Source organism: Ammospiza nelsoni, chromosome 24 (genome assembly GCF_027579445.1).
Source record: "Ammospiza nelsoni isolate bAmmNel1 chromosome 24, bAmmNel1.pri, whole genome shotgun sequence".
Classification (NCBI taxonomy): Eukaryota; Metazoa; Chordata; class Aves; order Passeriformes; family Passerellidae; genus Ammospiza; species Ammospiza nelsoni.
Window position 1 is genome coordinate 356975 of NC_080656.1, and position 20335 is coordinate 377309.

The 20335-nt window shown below is 50.9% G+C and overlaps 1 protein-coding gene across 1 annotated transcript; it reads right to left on the reverse strand.

Annotated features, from left to right (window-relative positions):
- Window positions 1-392: 392 nt before the first annotated feature.
- On the reverse strand, window positions 393-10955 carry LOC132083490 (antigen peptide transporter 2-like). Its single transcript, XM_059488185.1, is given in 13 exon segments — window positions 393-641; window positions 1563-1699; window positions 2020-2179; window positions 2947-3120; window positions 4164-4244; window positions 4246-4353; window positions 4434-4463; window positions 4465-4563; window positions 5419-5616; window positions 6163-6376; window positions 7003-7125; window positions 7203-7311; window positions 10184-10955. Coding segments are annotated over 13 exon segments (2454 nt in total).
- Window positions 10956-20335: the final 9380 nt, after the last annotated feature.

The window sequence follows — 20335 nt, forward strand, 5'->3', positions numbered from 1 at the left end:
GGACATTGGGAACTGGGATAAAGACACTGGGGATGGGGACACTGGGAAAGGACTCGGGACACCAGGAGCTTGGAGTGAGCACAGCAGGAGTGAGATGAGGACGTGACACCCATGCCCAGATCCATTCCTTGGGATTGATTTCCCACCCGGTGTCCCATGTCCAGGAGCAGACATGGGGACCAGGGATCATGGGCACTTGGTGGATACAGGGGACACAGACACATCCAGGGAATGGGCAGGCCTGGGGGACACAGTGGGGACATGGGGGACACAGGGAGTTGGGATCCTGAGGATGTGGGGATGAAGGATTCACAGGACACCGTGACTGGGGACACCAGGAGCTGGCTGGTGACACAAACACCGGGAATGGGGACACTGGGGCTAATTCCCCTTTATTCCCTGCCAGATGCAGCCCCCTTCTCGCTGCCCATCCCGGGAGCCTCAGGCTGCCCAGTGCTGCCTCCTCCAAGGAGCAGGTGGCTGTAGGCTCGGCTGCGTTCCTGCAGCTCCGCTGGTGTTCCCGTCTCCATCATGGCCCCGCGCTCCAGCACCACCAGGCGATCGGCCCCGTCCAGCACCCGCGGCCGGTGGGACACGACCAGGACGGTCTGGGCCAGCCCAGTGCGCACCCAGCGCTGTGCCTGGGGTCAGAGAATGCTCATCCCAACCCATCCAGCTCAGAGAACGCTCATCCCAACCCATCCAGCTCAGAGAACCCTCATGCCAACCCATCCAACTCAGAGAACGCTCATCCCAACCCATCCAGTTCAGAGCGTGTTCATCGCAACCCAACCAACTCAGAGAACATTCATCCCAACCCATCCAACTCAGAGAACGCTCATCCCAACCCATCCAACTCAGAGAACATTCATCCCAACCCAACCAACTCAGAGAACATTCATCCCAACCCATCCAACTCAGAGAACACTCATCCCAACCCATCCAGCTCAGAGAACCCTCATGCCAACCCATCCAACTCAGAGAACGCTCATCCCAACCCATCCAACTCAGTCCTACCCTGTCCCACCTGATCCCACCCAGTCCCGACCAACCAATCCCACCCCACTCTCAGTCTCACCCTAATCTCATCATCCTGTTCTTACCATCCCACCTCCCTGTTCTCCATCCCATCCCCATGCCCACTATGCCATCCTGCCCACACCATCCCCATTCCCACTGTCCCATCCCATCCTACTCCTACCACTCCAACCCTTCCCATTGCATTCCGTCTCTGTCCTCATCCCAGCATTCCTATCCCTTTCATTCCCACCCCATCCCACCCCTTCATATCTACTTGTCTTCATCCTTTGATTCTACTTTCCTGCCATCCTACACCCCTAGTCTCTATCCCATTCTACTATCCTGTCCTATTTCTTCACCTTGTTGACCCACACCACCCCATCCAATCCCTGTCTTCATCATATCATTCCCACTCCATGCCAATCATTATCCCTTATTGCCACCACCTCATCCCACCATTCCATTCCAGTCATCCCAGCCATACCACCACACCCCATTTTCACCAACTGCACCCCTATCCAGACCAACCCTCTCCATCCCACCCCACTCACCGCTCCATCATCTCCAGCATCCAGCACCTCATCGAGGATGAGCACGGCCGGACGCCAGACCAGAGCCCGGGCCAGGACCACACGGCGCCGCTTCCCCACCGCCAGCCGCCCCCCGTGCTCCCCCACCTCTGTTGGAGCAACCGCATGGGATCAGTGGGGTCCAGCCCTGGAGTTCTCCCCTCTTCTCCCACCCTCTGTGCTCCCCCACCTCTGGGGGGGGGAATCCTGGGATCAGCAGGATCCCAGCACGAGAGGTTACTCCACTTTCCCCTAGCCCCCACACTCCTTCACCACTGTGTGAGCAATCCCATGGGATCAGTGGGATCTGACCTCAGGGATCCCCCACACATTCCAGCATCTGCCACCCACCCCACTCTCCCATCGCTGACAGAGGATCCTGGGATCAGGGGGATGTGCCCTAGGGGTGCCCCATCCCCCTGGCTATCACCAGTGTCCCAGCCCTGCTCCAGCCCCTGGATGAGGTCCATGGCTCCAGCAGCAGTGGCAGCCTCCCACAGCTCTGACTCTTCAGAGCGCTCCAGCCCCAGAAGGATGTTCTCACGGATCGTTCCAGAAAACAGGACGGGATCCTGCTCCACCAGCACCACCTGCCCCAGCACCAACCCCTGTGATGCTGTCTTGGCTCTTGGTGTCCCCAGTCCTGTTCCATGACCCCATCACATCCGTGGGGTCCCCATAGTGTCCATCCCTGATCCCATTCTCCACATCTGTGTCCCCAGTGTCCCCACCCCTGACTTCTCACATTTCCCATTCCCATTCCTGTCATCCCCATCCCACTTCCCAATGTTCCTATCCCATTTCTTGTTGTCCCCATCCTATTCCTGATGTCCCCATCCCTCTTCCCAGTGTCCCCATTTCTGCTCCCATGCTCCTGTGGTCACAGTTCTATTTTGTTTTCTGTCGCAGACATCTTTTATGGAAAATCCTTTCCTCAGGATTTTTCCTCCTGAGAAGCTGAGACGCCTCAGGAACAAAATGTAAACATTGATTATCTGCTGCTGTGGAATGCAACAGGTGGATCTTTGATTGGCCCATGTTGGGTGTTTGTAATTAATGGCAAATAGCAACCCAGCTGGCTCAGACAGAGAGCCGAGCCACAAGCCTTTGTTATCATTCTTTCCTATCCTATTCTTAGCTAGCCTTCTGATGAAATCCTTTCTTCTGTTCTTTTAATATAGTTTTAATGTAATATATATAATAAAATAATAAATCAAGCCTTCTGAAACATGGAGTCAAATCCTTGTCTCTTCCCTCATCCAAAAACCCCTGTGAACACCGTCACAATTGTCCCCTGACCCCTGTCCCTATTTTCCCCATTCCATGCCCAGCGTTCCCAGTGTCTCTGCTGTCCCACCTTGCGGGTCAGGTACTGGTGTTCATATTCTGGCAGCGGGATCCCATCCAGTAGCACCGTCCCCCTGCCAGGATCCTGCACCCGCTCCAGCAGCGCCACGGCTGTGCTCTTCCCGCTGTCATTGGGCCCCGCCAGCACTGTCACCTCCCCAGAGTGTACCTTGAAGCTCACATCCTGTGGGATGGGGACAGGTGTGAGAGTCTGTCTGAAATATTCCTCATCTGCCTCACGATCGCCATTGGGGGACCACTGAAGAGAAGACCCCACTGTCTAAAATCTCTGGTTCTGAAGGATAAAGTCACATGCCAACAAGGCCCCAAGACCTGAGAGCATTGCTAAGCTATTGCCCACAGATGTATTTACTATATGCTACACTGAGCCCAATGAGAAGAAGGGGGCACCTTGCCTTTTTGCAACAGTAGCCTTGGAACCTGTCCCCTCTTTGCCTGGCTGGACTTCTCCTGAGTTTTCAGTGGTACCCCACAGAAGACCCCTCACTCGTCCTACAACTGCTGTGACAGACAGACTGAGATGTAAGAAGCCTCTCCATCAAAGACCGAGACACAAAACCCCTTGGTGAAAAGGCCCCCCCCACACTCTTTCCAAGGACTGGGACTGAGACCCCTAACCTGGGGGAGGTGTGTGGGGGAGGCAAGGTGACCAAAGCGAGATGGATGTTGCAGATGTGAGCAGTGGACCACGAAAACAATGGCTCACACCCACTGCCCCACTGCCGAACATGGACTGTGTGTACCCCTTTTCCAAATACTATTCTTTCCTCCCCGAAGATACAATAAACTACCTTTGATTCAGTTGCAAAATCCATTCCCCTTCTCCCATCAAAAAAGAGTATAATTGGGGTCCAGATGGACTGCAGCTCTGAGATCTGCCCCACGTAACAGATGGATCCTCAACTGTACTGGACCAAAGGATTTCGTCTCTATGTTTGGTAGCTATATCCCCCTCCCTCTCTCTCTCTTTTCTCTCTCTTTCTCTATCTTTTTCTCTCCTTTAATCCCTCTATCGCATTTTGTTGTGGTCATTCAATAAAGCTGCATTTGTTTTATTACTGCAACACCCCCTGTGCCGTGTCGGTTTTTTTGCACCCTGAGATCAATCCATGAACTATCAAGAAACCCGTTCGTAAGGATGGATTGTGACAGCAGGTGATGCCAGAATTCCCACCCCCAGGAAATCCCACCTCCCCCCTGACCCACCTTCAGCACAGGGCGCTCTGGATTTCCAGGATATGTGAAGGAGACCTTCTGGAAAGTGACATGGCCCTGAAGCTCGGGGGGGCTCCCGCGTCCCCCCGACATTCCCTGTGGGTTTCCAATCCAGGTATTCCCAGATCCTCTGTCCAGCAGCTGCATTGGTCAGGAATTCATTGAAGCCGTAGAGCAGCACCTGGGGAGAAGGAAGGGGGTGGCACCGGGATGGACAGAAGCACGGTCAAACAGACAGACACAAGCATTCCATGGGATCACCTGGGTACGGCTACCAACTCTGTCCTGGTTACAGCAGGAAGGTGACAAGGACCCCAGGAGTGATGGATCCGACACGGAGCTGCTGGTGGCTTCTGAAGAGCACCATGACCCGGATGGCCAGTTTGATCACCTGTAGGGATATTGCTGCCCCCAACCCACTCCTGGTGTCCCCATTTCATCTGCCCCCAACCCACTCTTGGTGTCCCCATTCTGCCTGTCCCCATCCCCCTCCTTTATCTCTGTGTCTTAATCTCTGTTCCTGGTGGCCTCATCTCTCTTCCTGGTGTCCTCATTCCAGTTCTGGTGTCCCCATCTCACTCTTGATGTCCCTATTTCTGACCCTGATGTGTCACAGACATATTTTCTAAAAAATCTTTTCACCAGGATTTTTCTCCTGAGAAGCTGAGAGGCCTCAGAAACGAAATGCAAACAATAATGATCTGCTGCTGTGAAATGAAGCAGGTGCATCTTTGCTTGGTCTCACGTGGTTGTTTTTACTTGATGACCAATCACAGGTCCAGCTGTGTCAGACTCTCTGGTGAGTCACAAGATTTTATTATTCATTCCTTTCTAGTTTTCTAATGTCTCCTTTCTCTTTCTTTAGTATATAATTTTCTTTTAATATAATATATATCATAAAATAATAAATCAGCTTTCTGAAACATGAAGTCAAGAACTTTGTCTCTTTTCTCATCCTGGGGACCCACTAACACCACCACACTGATGTTCCCAACCTTTATCCCAGTGTCCCCTGCTTCTAATGTCACCATTCCCATTCCTGCCATGCCTGCTCCTGAACCCAATGTTCCTGTCCTGTTGTACCCATTCCTGGTGCCCCCTTCTGCTCCGAGTGCCCCCATCTCAGCCGCTGGTTTCCCATTCCTGGTCCCAGTGTCCTCATTCCCAGTGCCCCCATTCCCAGTGTCCTCATCCCTGATCCTGGCATCCCCATTCCCTGCTGTTCCCATTCCCAGTCCTCTCTGACCCTGTAGACAAGGACAAGGATTGCCAGCTCCAGCTCTATCTGCTCCTTCAGTCTCAGCTCCTTGGCCAGGTTACATCTGTGCTGCTCCTCCTCCTCCTCCTCTGCCGAAAAGGTTCGGATGGTCTCGATGGCAGCAACAGATTCCTGTACCCCCACAGCTGTGCAGGCGGAAGCTTCCAGCATGGATTGCTGAAGGGCCTGCGGCAGCAACAGGGGATCTCCAACTTTCCCAGGTCACCTTCCTGGCCCACCATCCACATCCCATCTCACCACACCCACTGTATCCCCACTATTGCGTTCCCGCCATCCCACACCCTTCTCTCTCACTCTCACCATTCCCATCCATTCTCCCAGTCCTAATCCCACCATCACCATCCCCACTGTCTTATCCCCACCGTCCCACCTTACCTCATCCTTCTCTTCCTATCCACACCATTCCCATCTCCACCATTTTGTTCACCTCATGTCAGCACTCCCACCATCCCACTCCCCTGGTCTTTATCCCCTTTTATCCCACCATTTCCACGTCCATCGTCCTCCTTTCCATTCTCCATCCCATCCCATCCCCACCAACCCATTCCCCTCGTCTTTATCCCATTTCATCCCACCATTTCCACCTCCATTGTCCTCCTTTCCATTCTCCATCCAATCACATCCCTTCCCCACTATCCCATTCCCCTAGCCCCCATCCCAGCTCCACTATTCCCACCTTTCTTCAGTCCACTCCCACTCTTTCCCTCCTACTGCTGACCTGTTTGCGGGTGCTCTGGATGCGGCGAGTGGCAAGGAGACCTCCAGCAGTGCCAGTAGTGCCAGCCCCGGTGCCAGCCCCACTGTGAACCCCCCCACCACCAGGGCCATCACCAGGCTCCGCAGCAGCTGGTTGGCTCCACTCGGTGCTGCCCTGCACACCCGTGGCACTTCCATGGAAAACTGAGCCAGGAGCTCAGCTGCAGGTTGGGATAGTGATGGGTGAGACCATGATCCCATCCTGGATGATCCCATTCAGGATGGGAATGATGTGGGAGCAGTGGGATGGAATGATGGGAATGGCTGTGGAGATGGTCAGGGTGGAATGGGGTGGGACAGGGGAGATGGGATGGTGGGAATGGAAATGGTGGGATGGGGTGATCGGATGGTGGGAGGAAGCTGGGGATATGCAACAGGGTGGAGGCATGGGATTGAGAATAATGGGGACAGAACAGCGGCTAGAATGGGAAAGTGGGATGGGGACAGGATGGAACATTGCAGTAGAATGAAGCCAGGAAGATGGCATAGGATGGGATGGGATGGGATGGGATGGGATGGGATGGGATGGGATGGGATGGGACGGATGGGATGGTGGGAATGGGATGGGATGGGATCAATGGGATGGGATCAATGGGATGGGATCGATGGGATAGGATCGATGGGATGGGATCAAAGGGATGGGATGGGATCAAAGGGATGGGATGGGATCAATGGGATGGGATGGGATATGATCAGTGGGATGGGATGGGATGGGATGGATGGGATGGGATGGGATGGGACAGGTGGGATGGGTCAGGTGAGATGGGGCTGGGCCGTGCCCCGTTATGTGCTGGTGTTCTTTGGAAGAAGTCCAGATCTTGGTGCACCAGGTGGGAAAAGAGCTGCAGGCTCAGGCTCTGACAGAGACGCGCCATCAACATCATGAAGAGAGACCGCTGGCAGCCAGAAAACAGCACACTGTGGGGACACAGGGACACAGTGACATCAGGGACACTGGGGACATGGGGACAGGCCCAGGGAATGCTGCAACCCACCTTGTGGCTCCAGTAGCCGCCACCATCCCGACAGCTCCAGCGGTGACTCCATCCCCACTCCCGATGGCATCCAGCACCTTCCCAGTGGTGTACGGCCCTGCCAACTCCCCTGGGTGTCACCAAGGCTGTGTCACCAGGATGTGACCACTGACACAGGGGAACCCTGATTTGTGGGGGGCAGGACCTGGTCTACAGAGCGGGGATCTAATTTTGGAAAGGCAGGATACGATTTGGGCAGGAGACAATTTAGAGAGGTCAGGTACCAATTTTAGGGGTTTGGTGAAAAATTTAGAGATTTTACACCCAATTTAAAGTGTCAGTACCAATTTTGGGGGGGTTAAGCACACAATTTTATGGATCAGAACCTAAACATAGGAGATCAGGACCTTAAGATCCCAGGTCTTAGAGGTCAACATCCATTTTTGGCCATCAGACCATAAGTTTGAGGGTCAGCACCCAATTTTGGGGGACTAACAGTCAAGTCTGCAGGGTCAGAACCCAATTTGGAAAGTGAGCACCCCACTTTGGCAGGGTCAGCACCCAACTAAAGGGGTTAACTCACAATTTAGGAGGGTCACCACTCTATTTTAGGGCGGTCATCACCTATTTAGGGGCTCAACACTCAATTTTAAGGTGCCAGCATCCAATTTGGTGGGGTATCCCAGATTGGGGCGGTTCCCAATTTGGGGCTGCAGAGCCCAAATTGGGGGTGTCAGCACCTGTCACCACATGTTAACGTCCTAAGGTGATGTTAGGATGTTTGTATCCCCATCTGTGTGTTCTGTTTATGCTGGATATCATGTCCTGTGCCTGTTGCCTTTTCAAGGCATGGCGACCTGGTTCTTAGTCCGGCACGGTGGCCCAAACCCCAGGGTCACGTGGTCCATATGCTCCTGACACCAACGTGGTGGACAGCAAATGGCGTTTATTGAGGGGTCACAAGGGTTTTTATAGCTTGGACAGTCAGTGTCATTTCCTTCTGCTCACGTCCGGCTGGGTGTGGCCAGGTACGGAGCAAAGGTCTGACTGCAGGGGTGGGGGGATGTCCTGACAGACCATACAGCCCAATTTCTTCCGCACGTAGATCCCTGACTCTCCACATTTCCCCCTCCCTCATGATTAGTAAAAATTGTATAAAATTATAAAATGTAGAGGTTACAAAATTTCATGGGTTAGCAAAATTAGTATAAAATTGTAAGTGTGTTAGTAACTGGCACGCCTTAAAGTAATTGTTGGTGCTCAACAAACATAATGTTAACCGTTTCTAAACGCTTTTTAACGAATAGCACCAGTTTGTTTAATATGAAAGGCCAGAAGATTAGGGTTAGTAAGATTATAGTGAGTGGGCCTATTAGGGTAGAAATCAGGGTGGTGAGCCATGGGGACCAGTTGAACCACGACTCAAACCAGCCCTGTTGAGCTTCTCTGTCCATTTTTCTTAGGTTTAGTTGGTTTCTCAGTTCGGCCATGGAGTCTCTAATGACTCCGGTGTGGTCCGCATAAAAGCAGCATTCCTCTTTCAAGGCGGCACACAGGCCTCCTTGCTGCATGAACAAAAGGTCCAGTCCTCGCCTGTTTTGGAGGACAACCTCTGAGAGCGAGGAAAGGGATTTTTCTAGGGAAGAAATGGATTTCTCGATCCTCTGTAAATCCTCGTCGACAGTCATCTGCAGTTGTGCCAGTCCCTGATGTTGTGTTGCAAGGGCCGAGATGCCTGTGGCAGTGCCGGTAGCTCCTAAACCGAGGAGCATTGCGATGGTGATGCCTGTTATCACTTCTCATTCGTGGAGCTGGTCAGGTTCCTCGAACAAGCGGTACACCTCTTCTTCCTGGCAATACAGGACTCTGGGGACAATTAAAACTTGGACACAAAAGTCAGTAGAATGATCAAATTTGTCAAGGAGTACGCATGGGCTTACCCTGGATTGTTGACAGACCCACATTCCCAATGCAGCTGGGATCACCCACTGGAACTTCCCTCCCTTAAGTTTGACGAATTCCTGGCAGACGTTGCCCATCTGCTTTGCCAAGGTTGCATTGCCAAAGCATTTGCCTTGGCCTGTAACCTGACTCAGGGTAATGCCTCTCCGGGGGGTGTCCCATCTGCATTGGTGTGGATTGTCTGACTTTGAGAAGATGAATGGGAGATCGAGGGCAACACCTTCGTAAAAAGGGGGTTGTGCATCATAGCATAACCAGCATGCCTCTGTGAGGTTCGGGTTGGATTGGTTTAATGATAAGAAGGTAGCATTTAACATGCTTAAGAATGGATTGGAGAGGGTTGGTTTGGCTAAGAGATCGGATGGGGAGGAGGTTAGTTTTAGCATCTGTGTTTTGTGGCTAGAACTACCGTTAGCTGCGATCCCCTTCCTGGGTCTATTCATTGCAAGAATCGGATTGGGTCCGACTGATTGGGATATTGGAGGTGGGAATCTGATAATTTGTATGTTCGCCCAGATGCGGCGAGAGAGATAAACAAACGCTGTCCACACTTTGCCCGTGGCCCAGCCATGATGGGTCAGCTGCAGGATTGTCATTATGTAGCCTGTGCAGGTGTGCTGTTTCCTGCCTTGGGGCAAAATCCATACCAAATTTTGGTTCGAGACAGCCATGGGGAGTATACCTAATTTGCAGGAACTTATCAGGCTGTTGTGATTTCCATCTATTGCTTGTAACATTAGTTTCACACCCCCAATATCCACAATATCCACACCCTGGGTAATTACAGTAACTTTTTCTTGGGTTGGAAGCAGGACACCAGTAGGTCTGAAATAATGTCGTCTCCTCAAATTTGGGGTGCCCTGTATGCAAGGGAAAAATGTCTTTTAGCCTGAACTCAAAAGATGGGGTGTCGGCTGTAACAATTTCTTTGATGACCCCCTCAACTGAGAGATGGTGTAGAACCCACCTGAATGGCTGGTGAGGGTAATGTTTTGTGTCTGCCTGTCCTCTGCCTGCTAACCCTAGAAACAAGATCACACAGAGATACCATTGCTGCTTTGATTTTGATGGTGTGAGCTTCTCAGGTGATGTCAGGTTGCTCGGTGGTCTTTCTCTCTTTCCTGGTAGTGGGGCGTATGGGTTGCGGGGACGTCCTGACTGGGGGCAGTTTACTGCCACGTGGCCTGCCTGGCCACATTTAAAGCATGCCATCACACTGGTTATTGCAGGGCGAACTGTTGCTTGGATGAGAGCTAGGTGTTCTTCCTTTGCAACATGTCTGATCATGGCAGCAACATTGGACCCAGGTGGCAGTGATCTTAAAATGTCCTTGGTGGCTGAGTTGCATTGCTGGCGTAGGCAGTCTGCTAGCACAGGACCCTTTGCCTCTGAGGGTAATGCAGAGGATTCTAATGCTGCCTTCAGGCAGTCCACAAACTGAGTGAAGCTCTCACTCTCACTCTGCTTTATAGTGGACCATGCCGATGGTCTGGCTATTACTTTGGAAGCAACACAGATGGCTTCTCGGGCAGCACGGGTCGTTGTCATAACCTCATGGGCCCGCAGGCCCTCAGCCTGTGCCTGGGGGCTGATCATAGTGGGGTCTGTGCCCATTAGCCTCTGTATGCTGGAGCCGTGCAGTGGATGGTCTGCCCCTGTTACTAAGGCTAGCTGCTTTACACAGTTGTCCTCCCATTCCTGTTTAAATACCATCATTCCCGCCCCATCGAAAATCCGCCTGCAAGTCTGTTTGATATCAAAGGGAAGCATATCATCGCCTCCAAAAACACTGTCAATGAGTGTGGTAACCATGGCAGAATTAATCCCCCTGTCTGCAACCGCTTTAACAATTGCCTGTACGTCTTTTGGGTTTACCGGGCACTAGGTTCTTTGATTTCCACCTGCCCCCCCCACACGGACCGGGAAAACCAGTGTGGCAGACGGAGCCCACTCCGCGCAAGCCATTTTTATTTTCCGCCAGTCTGTAAGCAGGGTTCGATCTTTCTCTGATATCCCCTTAACCCACACAGGAGCGCTGCAGCTAGTGATCTTGTATGCCGCTGCTCATTTTTTGTTAAAGTCCAAGTCGGTGTCAGAATCCTCTGAGCACCTTCCGAGCCTGTCCCAGCTCTAGTCAGAGTCCGAGCTGGAAGTTGACTGGCCGGACATTTCTGGGCTGCTCAGCCATTTTCTCGGGCTCCAACACCGCCCCTTCTTGCGGGGGCCGGGCCGTTCCCTCCCCCTGGGCTCCCCCCGCCTCCTGCTGGGGGAGGTTCTTGCCCTAAAAGGACCTAATTTAAATTGAGCACTTTGATTGATCTTAAGTTCCTTCTCGGGGGCCGCCCCTCCTCCCCACTTGCCAACGCTTGCGCTGTTCAGCTAGCCTTCTGCATTTCCTCCCCCCGCGTCATCATTCCAGCCCTGGTCACATGCTCCGGCACCATTTTCAAACGCATGTGGCGGGGGTGCCTTTTTATCAACCGCTTTGGGGTCCGATACTATAGCAGCATTCCGCCCCTCCTCTGCTAGCTCCTGCCAAAACGCCCGCGCGCGCTCCCCCCCCCCCCCGATGGTGAGTCCGTTTGCTGAGGGGGTTCCGGCGTTCGCGCTTCCACGCGCTCGCCCGGGTCAAAGTCCTCTGCAGTTTGCGTCACTGCCCCTACCCCCAACTGCAGCGTGGCTAATAAACAAGTTCACGCGGCTTTCCAGGTTTCTTGCTCTTGCCGAGCTTTTTGCAGAGCCTGTATAACTCTGCCCCGTGATTTGAGGGCTTTCCCTGAGCCTGAGGACATGGTTTCCTCGGCCAGAGCCTTTGTGCAATTATCCCATATCTCCGGATGGAGAATTTCTACCAGGCTTTCTATAGCCCCAAGCTTAATCAGTCTCGGTACTGCGAGACATAAAAGCTTAAGCTTACACTCGATACCCCACTGCGTGTGGATCTGTGGATCGCTATAGCATCCATGCTCCTCGCTGGTCCGGGGGCGTCCCCCCCGCTGCACTAGGCCAGCTGTGCAGCCGCCAGTCCCTCGTCCAGGCCATCCCCGAACTCCGGGCGGTGATCGTGCCCCGGGTTTCGGCACCAGATGTTGCCCTTTCAAGGCATGGCGACCTGGTTCTTAGTCCGGCATGGTGGCCCAAACCCCAGGGTCACTCGGTCCATATGCTCCCGACACCAACGTGGTGGACAGTAAATGGCATTTATTGACAGGTCACAAGGGTTTTTATAGCTTGGGCAGTCAGGGTCATTTCCTTCTGCTCACGTCCGGCTGGGTGTGGCCAGGTACGGAGCAAAGGTCTGACTGCAGGGGTGGGGGGATGTCCTGACTGACTGTACAGCCCGATTTCTTCCGCACGTAGATCCCTAACTCTCCACAGACTCCCTGGCACAGACCAATGCTTTGCCAGTTCAGGACTCCCTGGCAGAAACCAATGTTCTGCCAATTCAAGAGTCCCTGGCACAGACCCTCCTGACCCAACTGTGATCAATCCCCTGAACTCCCTATGAGTCCCAGGTCCCACGTGTGACAAAAAAAGTGCTTGCTTCCCCCTTGACCAACCACTTCCCTCACGGGAGAGTGGAACTGCAATCATGGGGTTCACATTTTCTTCGTGATAGAATCACGTCTCACACACACGCTCAACCACACGGTACTCACAGTTCCTTTCCCATGTGGATTCTTCGTGCGTGTTGATTTTCTGAGTGAAAAAAAAAGCACCGCAGCCTCGGAGATCCCTCTTCAGATCGTTCCGAGTTTCCAAGAACTCTGGGCCCATTTTATCCCTCTTTGGCTGTGGTTCTGGCTTCGGTTTGGTGTTTGATTGGTTTCATGAACTCCCAATCCCGTCAGGCCGCTGAAATCAGCAGGGCACCTCCTGACCAGAGAGGGGTCCCCGAACCCCAAATTCAAATCATGTCGGGGTCACCAGAACTGGTATAAATGATCAATCAAAAGCCAAATTATCAAAATTGTGAAAAGATTTATTTATCTTTTTCTGCGACCAAAATATGGTCCTCAAAACCACCACAGCCAAAGTGAAAGCATCAAGCCTGGGATCAGCGCTGGGTGAACCTGGATCTGACCTCTACCGCATCGAATCCCCCCTCATTCACATGACCCGCTTCTAGCAGGGATGTTTTATACAGTTTATTATGCTCGAGGCAAAGGAGTCTAAGTTTCTTCTGTAACTCTTCATATTCATGGTTGGTTCTTTCACTGTGCAGAGCTGGACAATCACCGTTTCCTGGTTGATAGCCAGCATTGATCGAATCCCGGGAAGTCGCTTATTCACATGTATATTTCTGGTGACTGGCTATCTTGATTGATGTTATCAACAGAGCAATGATCGCTCTTAGGCGGTTTTTGATGGCTCGGGATAACGGTGATCATTGTGCTGGGTGTGTCTATTCATAAGCTAAATGCCGATCGTTATCTGGTTGCCTTCAGGAATTTCGGAGTTTGAATAGACATCCACCTCCCACGCTACTTGTGGTCAGAGACTCGTTTGGATTTCACAATCTTTATAAAACACATTCTTTTTATAGCATGAATTATTTCTAAACATACATTACCTACATGAAGTAGGGTGGGAAGCCCTCTCCATACCCAAATCAACCAGTTTTTGCTTATGCTTTAGTCAAACTACTGCAAAATTTCTTTTCTGTAACTACTGAATTATACCTGATTGTATTAATTAATCTCAATTAAAATCGCAAACCTCAATTAAAACTGCTGCTAAATTTTAAGTTTGTGATTTATTTAATTGCACATATGGGACCTCATTCATAACAGGACAAAGTTGTAAAAAGGTTCAATTCCACCTGTATAATCCTTTACACATAAATCCTTGACAGAGTCTGGGGCTCATATTGGATCTAGGCACTCCCAGGCTCTTCTAAAAGGAGTTTAGAAAACCTAGTGGTCCTGGTTTGGGGGAGCTTAGGGGTATAATTGGGGTGTTGAGGGTCCTTTCTATACCTTGGGACCCAACAGGAGCTTCTCCAATAAACTTTGCCGGAAGCTCCTACTCTGCCCATGACAGGAACCCCTGGGAGTGTATGTGACATCTGGGTTCTTTGGCAGCCTGGGGACTCCTGGGATGTCACCATGGAGACCCTGTGCCTGCATAGCTCTTTAACATCCTAGAAACCCCAGTGTTGCAATCCGCAATGGTGGTAGACACAACCTTCTCCGAGAGTGTCTTGTGCCAACAGGTAGGAGCCATGAGAGCACCCGTGCACACGGTCGCACGCGCACACACACACACACGCACGCACACAGCAGTTTGGCAGTGAAGTAATGGGAGGGTGCAGGGATGGAGTTCCAACGTACTTTATTTCAGGTGATGCTGAAAGCGTCCAGGGGCCAAAGACAAAGGAGGGTCTAGGGCATAAATAGAGGAAAGATGGGGTGGAAAAGAGCATCAAGGCCAATGGGATGAGAACACAGGGGTGGTACAAAAGGACAGAAACCAATAGGAATGCTAGGGGGAGAGGTGGAGTTACATAAATGAATGGGGTAACTGGAAAGGGAGAACTTACTAGAATATGAACATATAAGGGTAAAAGGGTGGGGAAGGCCAACAGGCCAATGGGGAACTGAGACAAATTAACATAGTGTTGTAGAGCACCATGGGGGAAACTTCCTTCCTCATCCTGAGCTGTGAGGAATGGCTGGAGCCTAAGGTACATTTCTCTAGGTCATTACCCTTGCCCTCTCCCCAGTAGGCTCATGGGCTTCCACACCCCTGGAATCTATTCATTCCTACTCTGGTGAGTATTGATCCTTAGCAACTTGAAGGTTCTTTGATGAATTTTAATTCTCAGCTGGCTTATTCAAGTCTTCAACTCTTCAGTTCAGGAATTCAGTGACAAATGGTCATTAATATTTCAAATCATTCCAACAAGACAAGTCCCTGGGAATAATTTTGTTTTAAAGTCTTCAACTCTTTTGTGGTGAATTAGACAGATTTCAGAAATGTACTCCAAGTGAATATACTGTATCTTTAAAAAATGCAGGGACCTTTTTGTCTTGTTTAGCTTTCTTTTCCTTTTTATAGATTGGTATCAGCAATCTCCAGTTGACATTAAACCCAAGCACCTCCTAATGCAGTCTGAAAATCAAGACTCTTTATGTCTGACAATCAATCAGATTTTGTCCCTACCCCCACCCCACCATTTTCCCCATCCAGCCCCTGGGACTCAGAACAGCCTAGTGCAAGTCTGAGTTCCCTCCACCCCAGGCTGGACCTGCAGCTTTCAGCTCCTTGTCTGAGGAAGTGAAGGGAGACGACCACATCCTGATTGATCAGCATCGAACTCCAATTTATTGATCCAGCTTACACACTGTTATAGTAGTGTTAATTAAGCTTATACATATTACAAAACCCGACCTCATCATTGGTTACAGATTACACACCCACCCCTCCTTTGTTGCCAATACCTGTGGTTTTCTTGTTGAGGCTAATACTTGTTTTTCTCATCCTGTTGTTGACTTGTTATTTACCATTCTCAAGGCCTCCATGTTTTCCACCATGTTTTTCTCACCACTTTACTCAAGGACATGGTGTTTACTGTTTAAAGGAAAAAGCCTGAGAACTTGCTGCTTACAGCTGCCTTTTACTTTTTAACCAGCTGTATGTGATCATAGTATTACAGCAACCTGATGAGGTCTTCAAAGGTGAGAGAAGTGGACAAGAATCTTGGTTGATGATCAGAAGGCGGGATTTATTGATATATGATATATAATACATTATAACTATACTAAAAAGAATAAGGAGAGAAGTTGCAGAGGCTGCTAAGCTAAGAATAGCATAGAAAAGAATGAATAACAAAGTTCTGTGTCCAGCAGAAAGCAAGGACAAACTCTTTCTGTGAATGGTCAGCAAATCCAAACACTCACAGAAGACCAATCACCGCTGCACCTGTTGCATTCCACACCAGCCGATAACAATTGTTTACATTCTTCTTCTGGGGCCTCAGCTTCCCAGAAGATGAACAAATCCCAAAGAAAGGATTTCTATGAAAAAATGTCTGCGACAATCATAGCCTTTCTATAAGCCATGTCTGAACAAAATTCTCCAACACTTGTCTCCAACTCCCACCTGCTTTCCTTGGAGAAGCAGCTGTCCGACACACACAGAGATGTTCATTTATTGTCAGGGAAACAAAACCAAGAGAAGGCACAGTCCATAAAATGCAAAAGTCATTCCTCTCGCTATACATTAAATCCACTTTCCACAGCAGACAGTCTCAGACTAATGGAAAACACCTTCTGTGCCCAGAACACATCCTGATATTCCCCAAACCCTCCCTGAACCAATTGTGTCCAGATTTGCTCTTTGCACACACAAGTCACAGGCTGAAGTCACAAGCTCCCTCCATGCCCTGAGGGAGGAAAACAGAGAAAGTGGACAGTCTCAGACTAATGGAAAACACCTTCTGTGCCCAGAACACATCCTGATATTCCCCAAACCCTCCCTGAACCAATTGTGTCCAGATTTGCTCTTTGCACACACAAGTCACAGGCTGAAGTCACAAGCTCCCTCCATGCCCTGAGGGAGGAAAACAGAGAAAGTGGATGAAAAGCTCTCTTGTGCAGATCTACATCTGCACTAATTCCATTATTCTGGGCTCACAGGAACTTGATACAGCACACTGTGCAGCATGTGTACCCTGTGAGTCTCTGTTCTGGGATTGGGGTTTTTTGCTCATTCTCAACAGTAGGTCCTGGCTGTGGGCTCTCAATGTCCATAGTTGGCTCAGGGTCTTGGCCATTAGCACAGGGTCCTCCACCACCCCCCAGTGCCTGGGGTATATGGATCTTCTTACCTGGCTCACCTGGAGCTGCTTGTGGCCATCCCACAGTGGGCGCAGGGCACCCCAGGTTGTCCAGATGGGGATCACTGTGTCCCCTGGGGGGAATACACCCCAGGGATAGAGCCAGGAAAGCAGCAGGAACACAGAGCCTCAGACAGGATGTGACTGATGTGGCCACTGGGTCATGAGGAAAATAAAACCATGCACCAGGGGTCTTGGGGTGCCTCAGGTGTCCTGTCACAGCAGGAGATGGGAGAACCCCCCTGTAAGAGACAGTCTGAAGTTTCTCTCATTTGCCTCACAACCATCGCAAGGACAGAGATCAGGACGCTGAGGACCCCGACTGGAGTTCTGGCCTGGTTGAAGTGGGATGCTCACCAGTGATTGTTCGCAGCTGTGTCTACAGTGCCACTATGGTATACTGCTTGTGGCAGGGCCTGGCAAAGGACCATCTTGCCCTATATGCTTGCACCCTGCTTCTTGACGATAGCCCATGAATTTCACCATCTCTTGTCCAAATGAACTTTCAGGGGTAACTTCGGTGGTCCCCCATGGAAAACCCTTCATCTGCTTCACTACCACCGTGACAGACGGAGATTGAAGCCCCCTCCCAAGGACTGAGAGTGAGATGCCTATAATCCTAACACGGGGTGGGGACTAGCCTGATCAAAGTGAGATGTTTGTCCAGGTGTGTTCCCTGGACCAAGAAAACAATGGGTCTCGCTCACTGCTGAGGACATGGACTGTCTGTATCCATCTTCAATATCTGTTCCCCCCTCGGCAGTTTCAAGACACTTATTCTTTATTGTCTTTTACCTGTTCCCCCACCCTTGGCAAAGGATTATAATAGACCCCGGAGTTAACCAGGACTTTGAGGTTCTCCCTGACATGACTAGGCGAATTTCCATTGACCTGGACCACAAGGATTTCGTCTCTACGTTTGGTAGCTATATCCCTTCTCTCTCTCTCTCTCTCTCTCTCTCTCTTTATCTTTTATCTCTTTCCTAATCCCTCAATCACATTTGCTGTGGTCATTTAATAAAACGTGTATTTGTTTTGAGCAATATTGAAATCCCCTCTGTGTTGTTTTTGCACTCTGAGTTCAGTTAACGAATCATCATGACCCCGCTAGTACTAGCAGATCGTGACACCCCCAAACCCTTGTGTTCTGCCCAGTCCCACAGGGATTTCCTCGGGGTCACGTTGCCATGAGGTTGAATCTGCTCACACAGGAGAAGGGGCTGAGCCTGGCTGTGCCACACATCACCAAAGAGGAGTGGCAGAGCCCTGGACTGATCTGCAACCACTTTAGGTGAGCTGGGGGCTTGGGGGACAGTGTGGCATCTATAGGACATTGCTGGGGACAGCCTGGCAGCCATGGGGACAGTGTGGCACCAGCCATGGGGACAGCCTGGCACCAACTGGGACAGCCTGAAACCCATGGAGACAGTGTGACAGCATCCATCAGGACGGTCTAGCACCCATGGGGACAGCATGAAACCCATAGGGACAGCCGGGCACTGTGAAGGTCCGCCCGAAATGAACGGGTGACGAATGATTTTTGGGTGCAAAAATAACCAACACAAGGCACAGGGGTTTTGCAGTAACAAATCAACAAGGTGCAATTTTATTGATTATAACCACAGCTAAATATGTGTTTGGTTAAGGGATCTGGGGAAGAGAAGGGTAAGACAAGGAAAAAGGGAGGAAAGGAGGTCAGGGAATGAGGTATAGCTACCAAAACATGATGTCTTCGGGGTCCCACCACCAAAACTCGCTGGTACACGCCTTGGGGAGATCTCAAAGGACAGTCAGACCGAACCCCAGTATATATACTGTTCTTGGTTGGAGGAAGGGTGGCTGAAATTAGGTTTCCATGGAGGGGAGAAGTCCATTGTTTTCATGGCCGAATGCTCACAGGTACGTTAGGTTTTTCCCACTCCCTGAGTTGGGAGGGGGTACAGTCCCAGTCTCTGGAAGGAGGTTGCCAGGGGGTGCCATGGGGGTGCCATGGGGGTGCCAATAGGGTGCCAGAGGGGTTCTGGGTTCCTTGATGAGGGGATTTGCATCTCTGTTGCACAGTGGTTGAAGACAGGCAAGAGGGGTCTTCTCATGGAGCGGGGGGGAGCCACCCCAGAGCTCAGTCCAGCCAGGTCAGGAGTTTGGAAGAAAGTCCAGTTCAATTGTCCAGAAAAGGGCAGCATGCCCCCTTCGAGTACAGCATGGCGTGTTCTATAAACATCACTTGTGAACACACTAGATAAGCAGGAGACTTTCTTTCCCAACCGGCTCAGCAGTTTTAACCCTTCGGTAGTTTTTTCTCATGACAATTGTGAGGCAAAAAATGAAGGATTTTCGGATGGACTTCTACACGACCCCGTGACTCACGATTGTCTTGAGGAATCTTCATCAGCAGAGCTCTAGAGTGTCTTCGAACAGGCTAGAGTGGACTTCTACAGGCACCCACTAGGACAACTTGAAACCCAAGGGGACAGACTGATACCCATGGGGGCAACCGGACACCCTTTAGGGCAGGAGTCAGTTAGGTCAGCCTAGAACCCATAGGGACAGCCTGGCATCACTGTGGACAGCCTGACATGCATTAGGATAGACTGGCACCCATGGAGACAGCCTGGCACCCATGAGAAGAGTGTGGGACCCATAAGGAAAACCTGACATTTCTGGGATGGCCTGGCAGCCACTGCTCATCAGGCCATGACAGCCACAGGGGCATTGTGACACCTATGGGGACAGCCTGGCATCCATGGGGAAAGCCTGTCATCTTTGGGAAAGCCTGACAGCCATGGGGGCATTCCGGTATCCCTGGGGACAGCCTGACATTCCTGGGGACACACCTCCACCCACCCATACCTCCTGTCCTCAGCAGCTCCAAGTCCCGCATACCGGTACATCTGCAGGGCCAGATCCAGTGGCACAGCTTCCTTGCCTGCCAGCACCTCTGCTCCAACAAATTCCTGTGGGAGGTCAGGAGCTTCTGGACACACAGGCCCCACCTGATGATGAAGTGAAGGGAGACGACCATCCAATTGATGAGCATCGAACTCCAATTTATTGATCCACCAGGCACATTTTATAACAGTGTTAATTAAGTTCATACATATTGCAAAACCCGAGCTCATCATAGGCTACAGATTACACCTTAACCCCTCCTTTTGTTTTCAATACCTGTGGTTTGTTATTGAAACCAAGATTTATTTTCTCACCCTGTTATGAACGTTCTCAAGGCCTCCATGTTTGTCAACTTTTGCTTTCCCATACCAGCCAAGGACAGAATGTTTACCTGTTATATTACGGCGACCTGTGTGGGTCGCAGTTGGTGATAGAGAGACGGAATCTTGTTTCTTGAATCAGA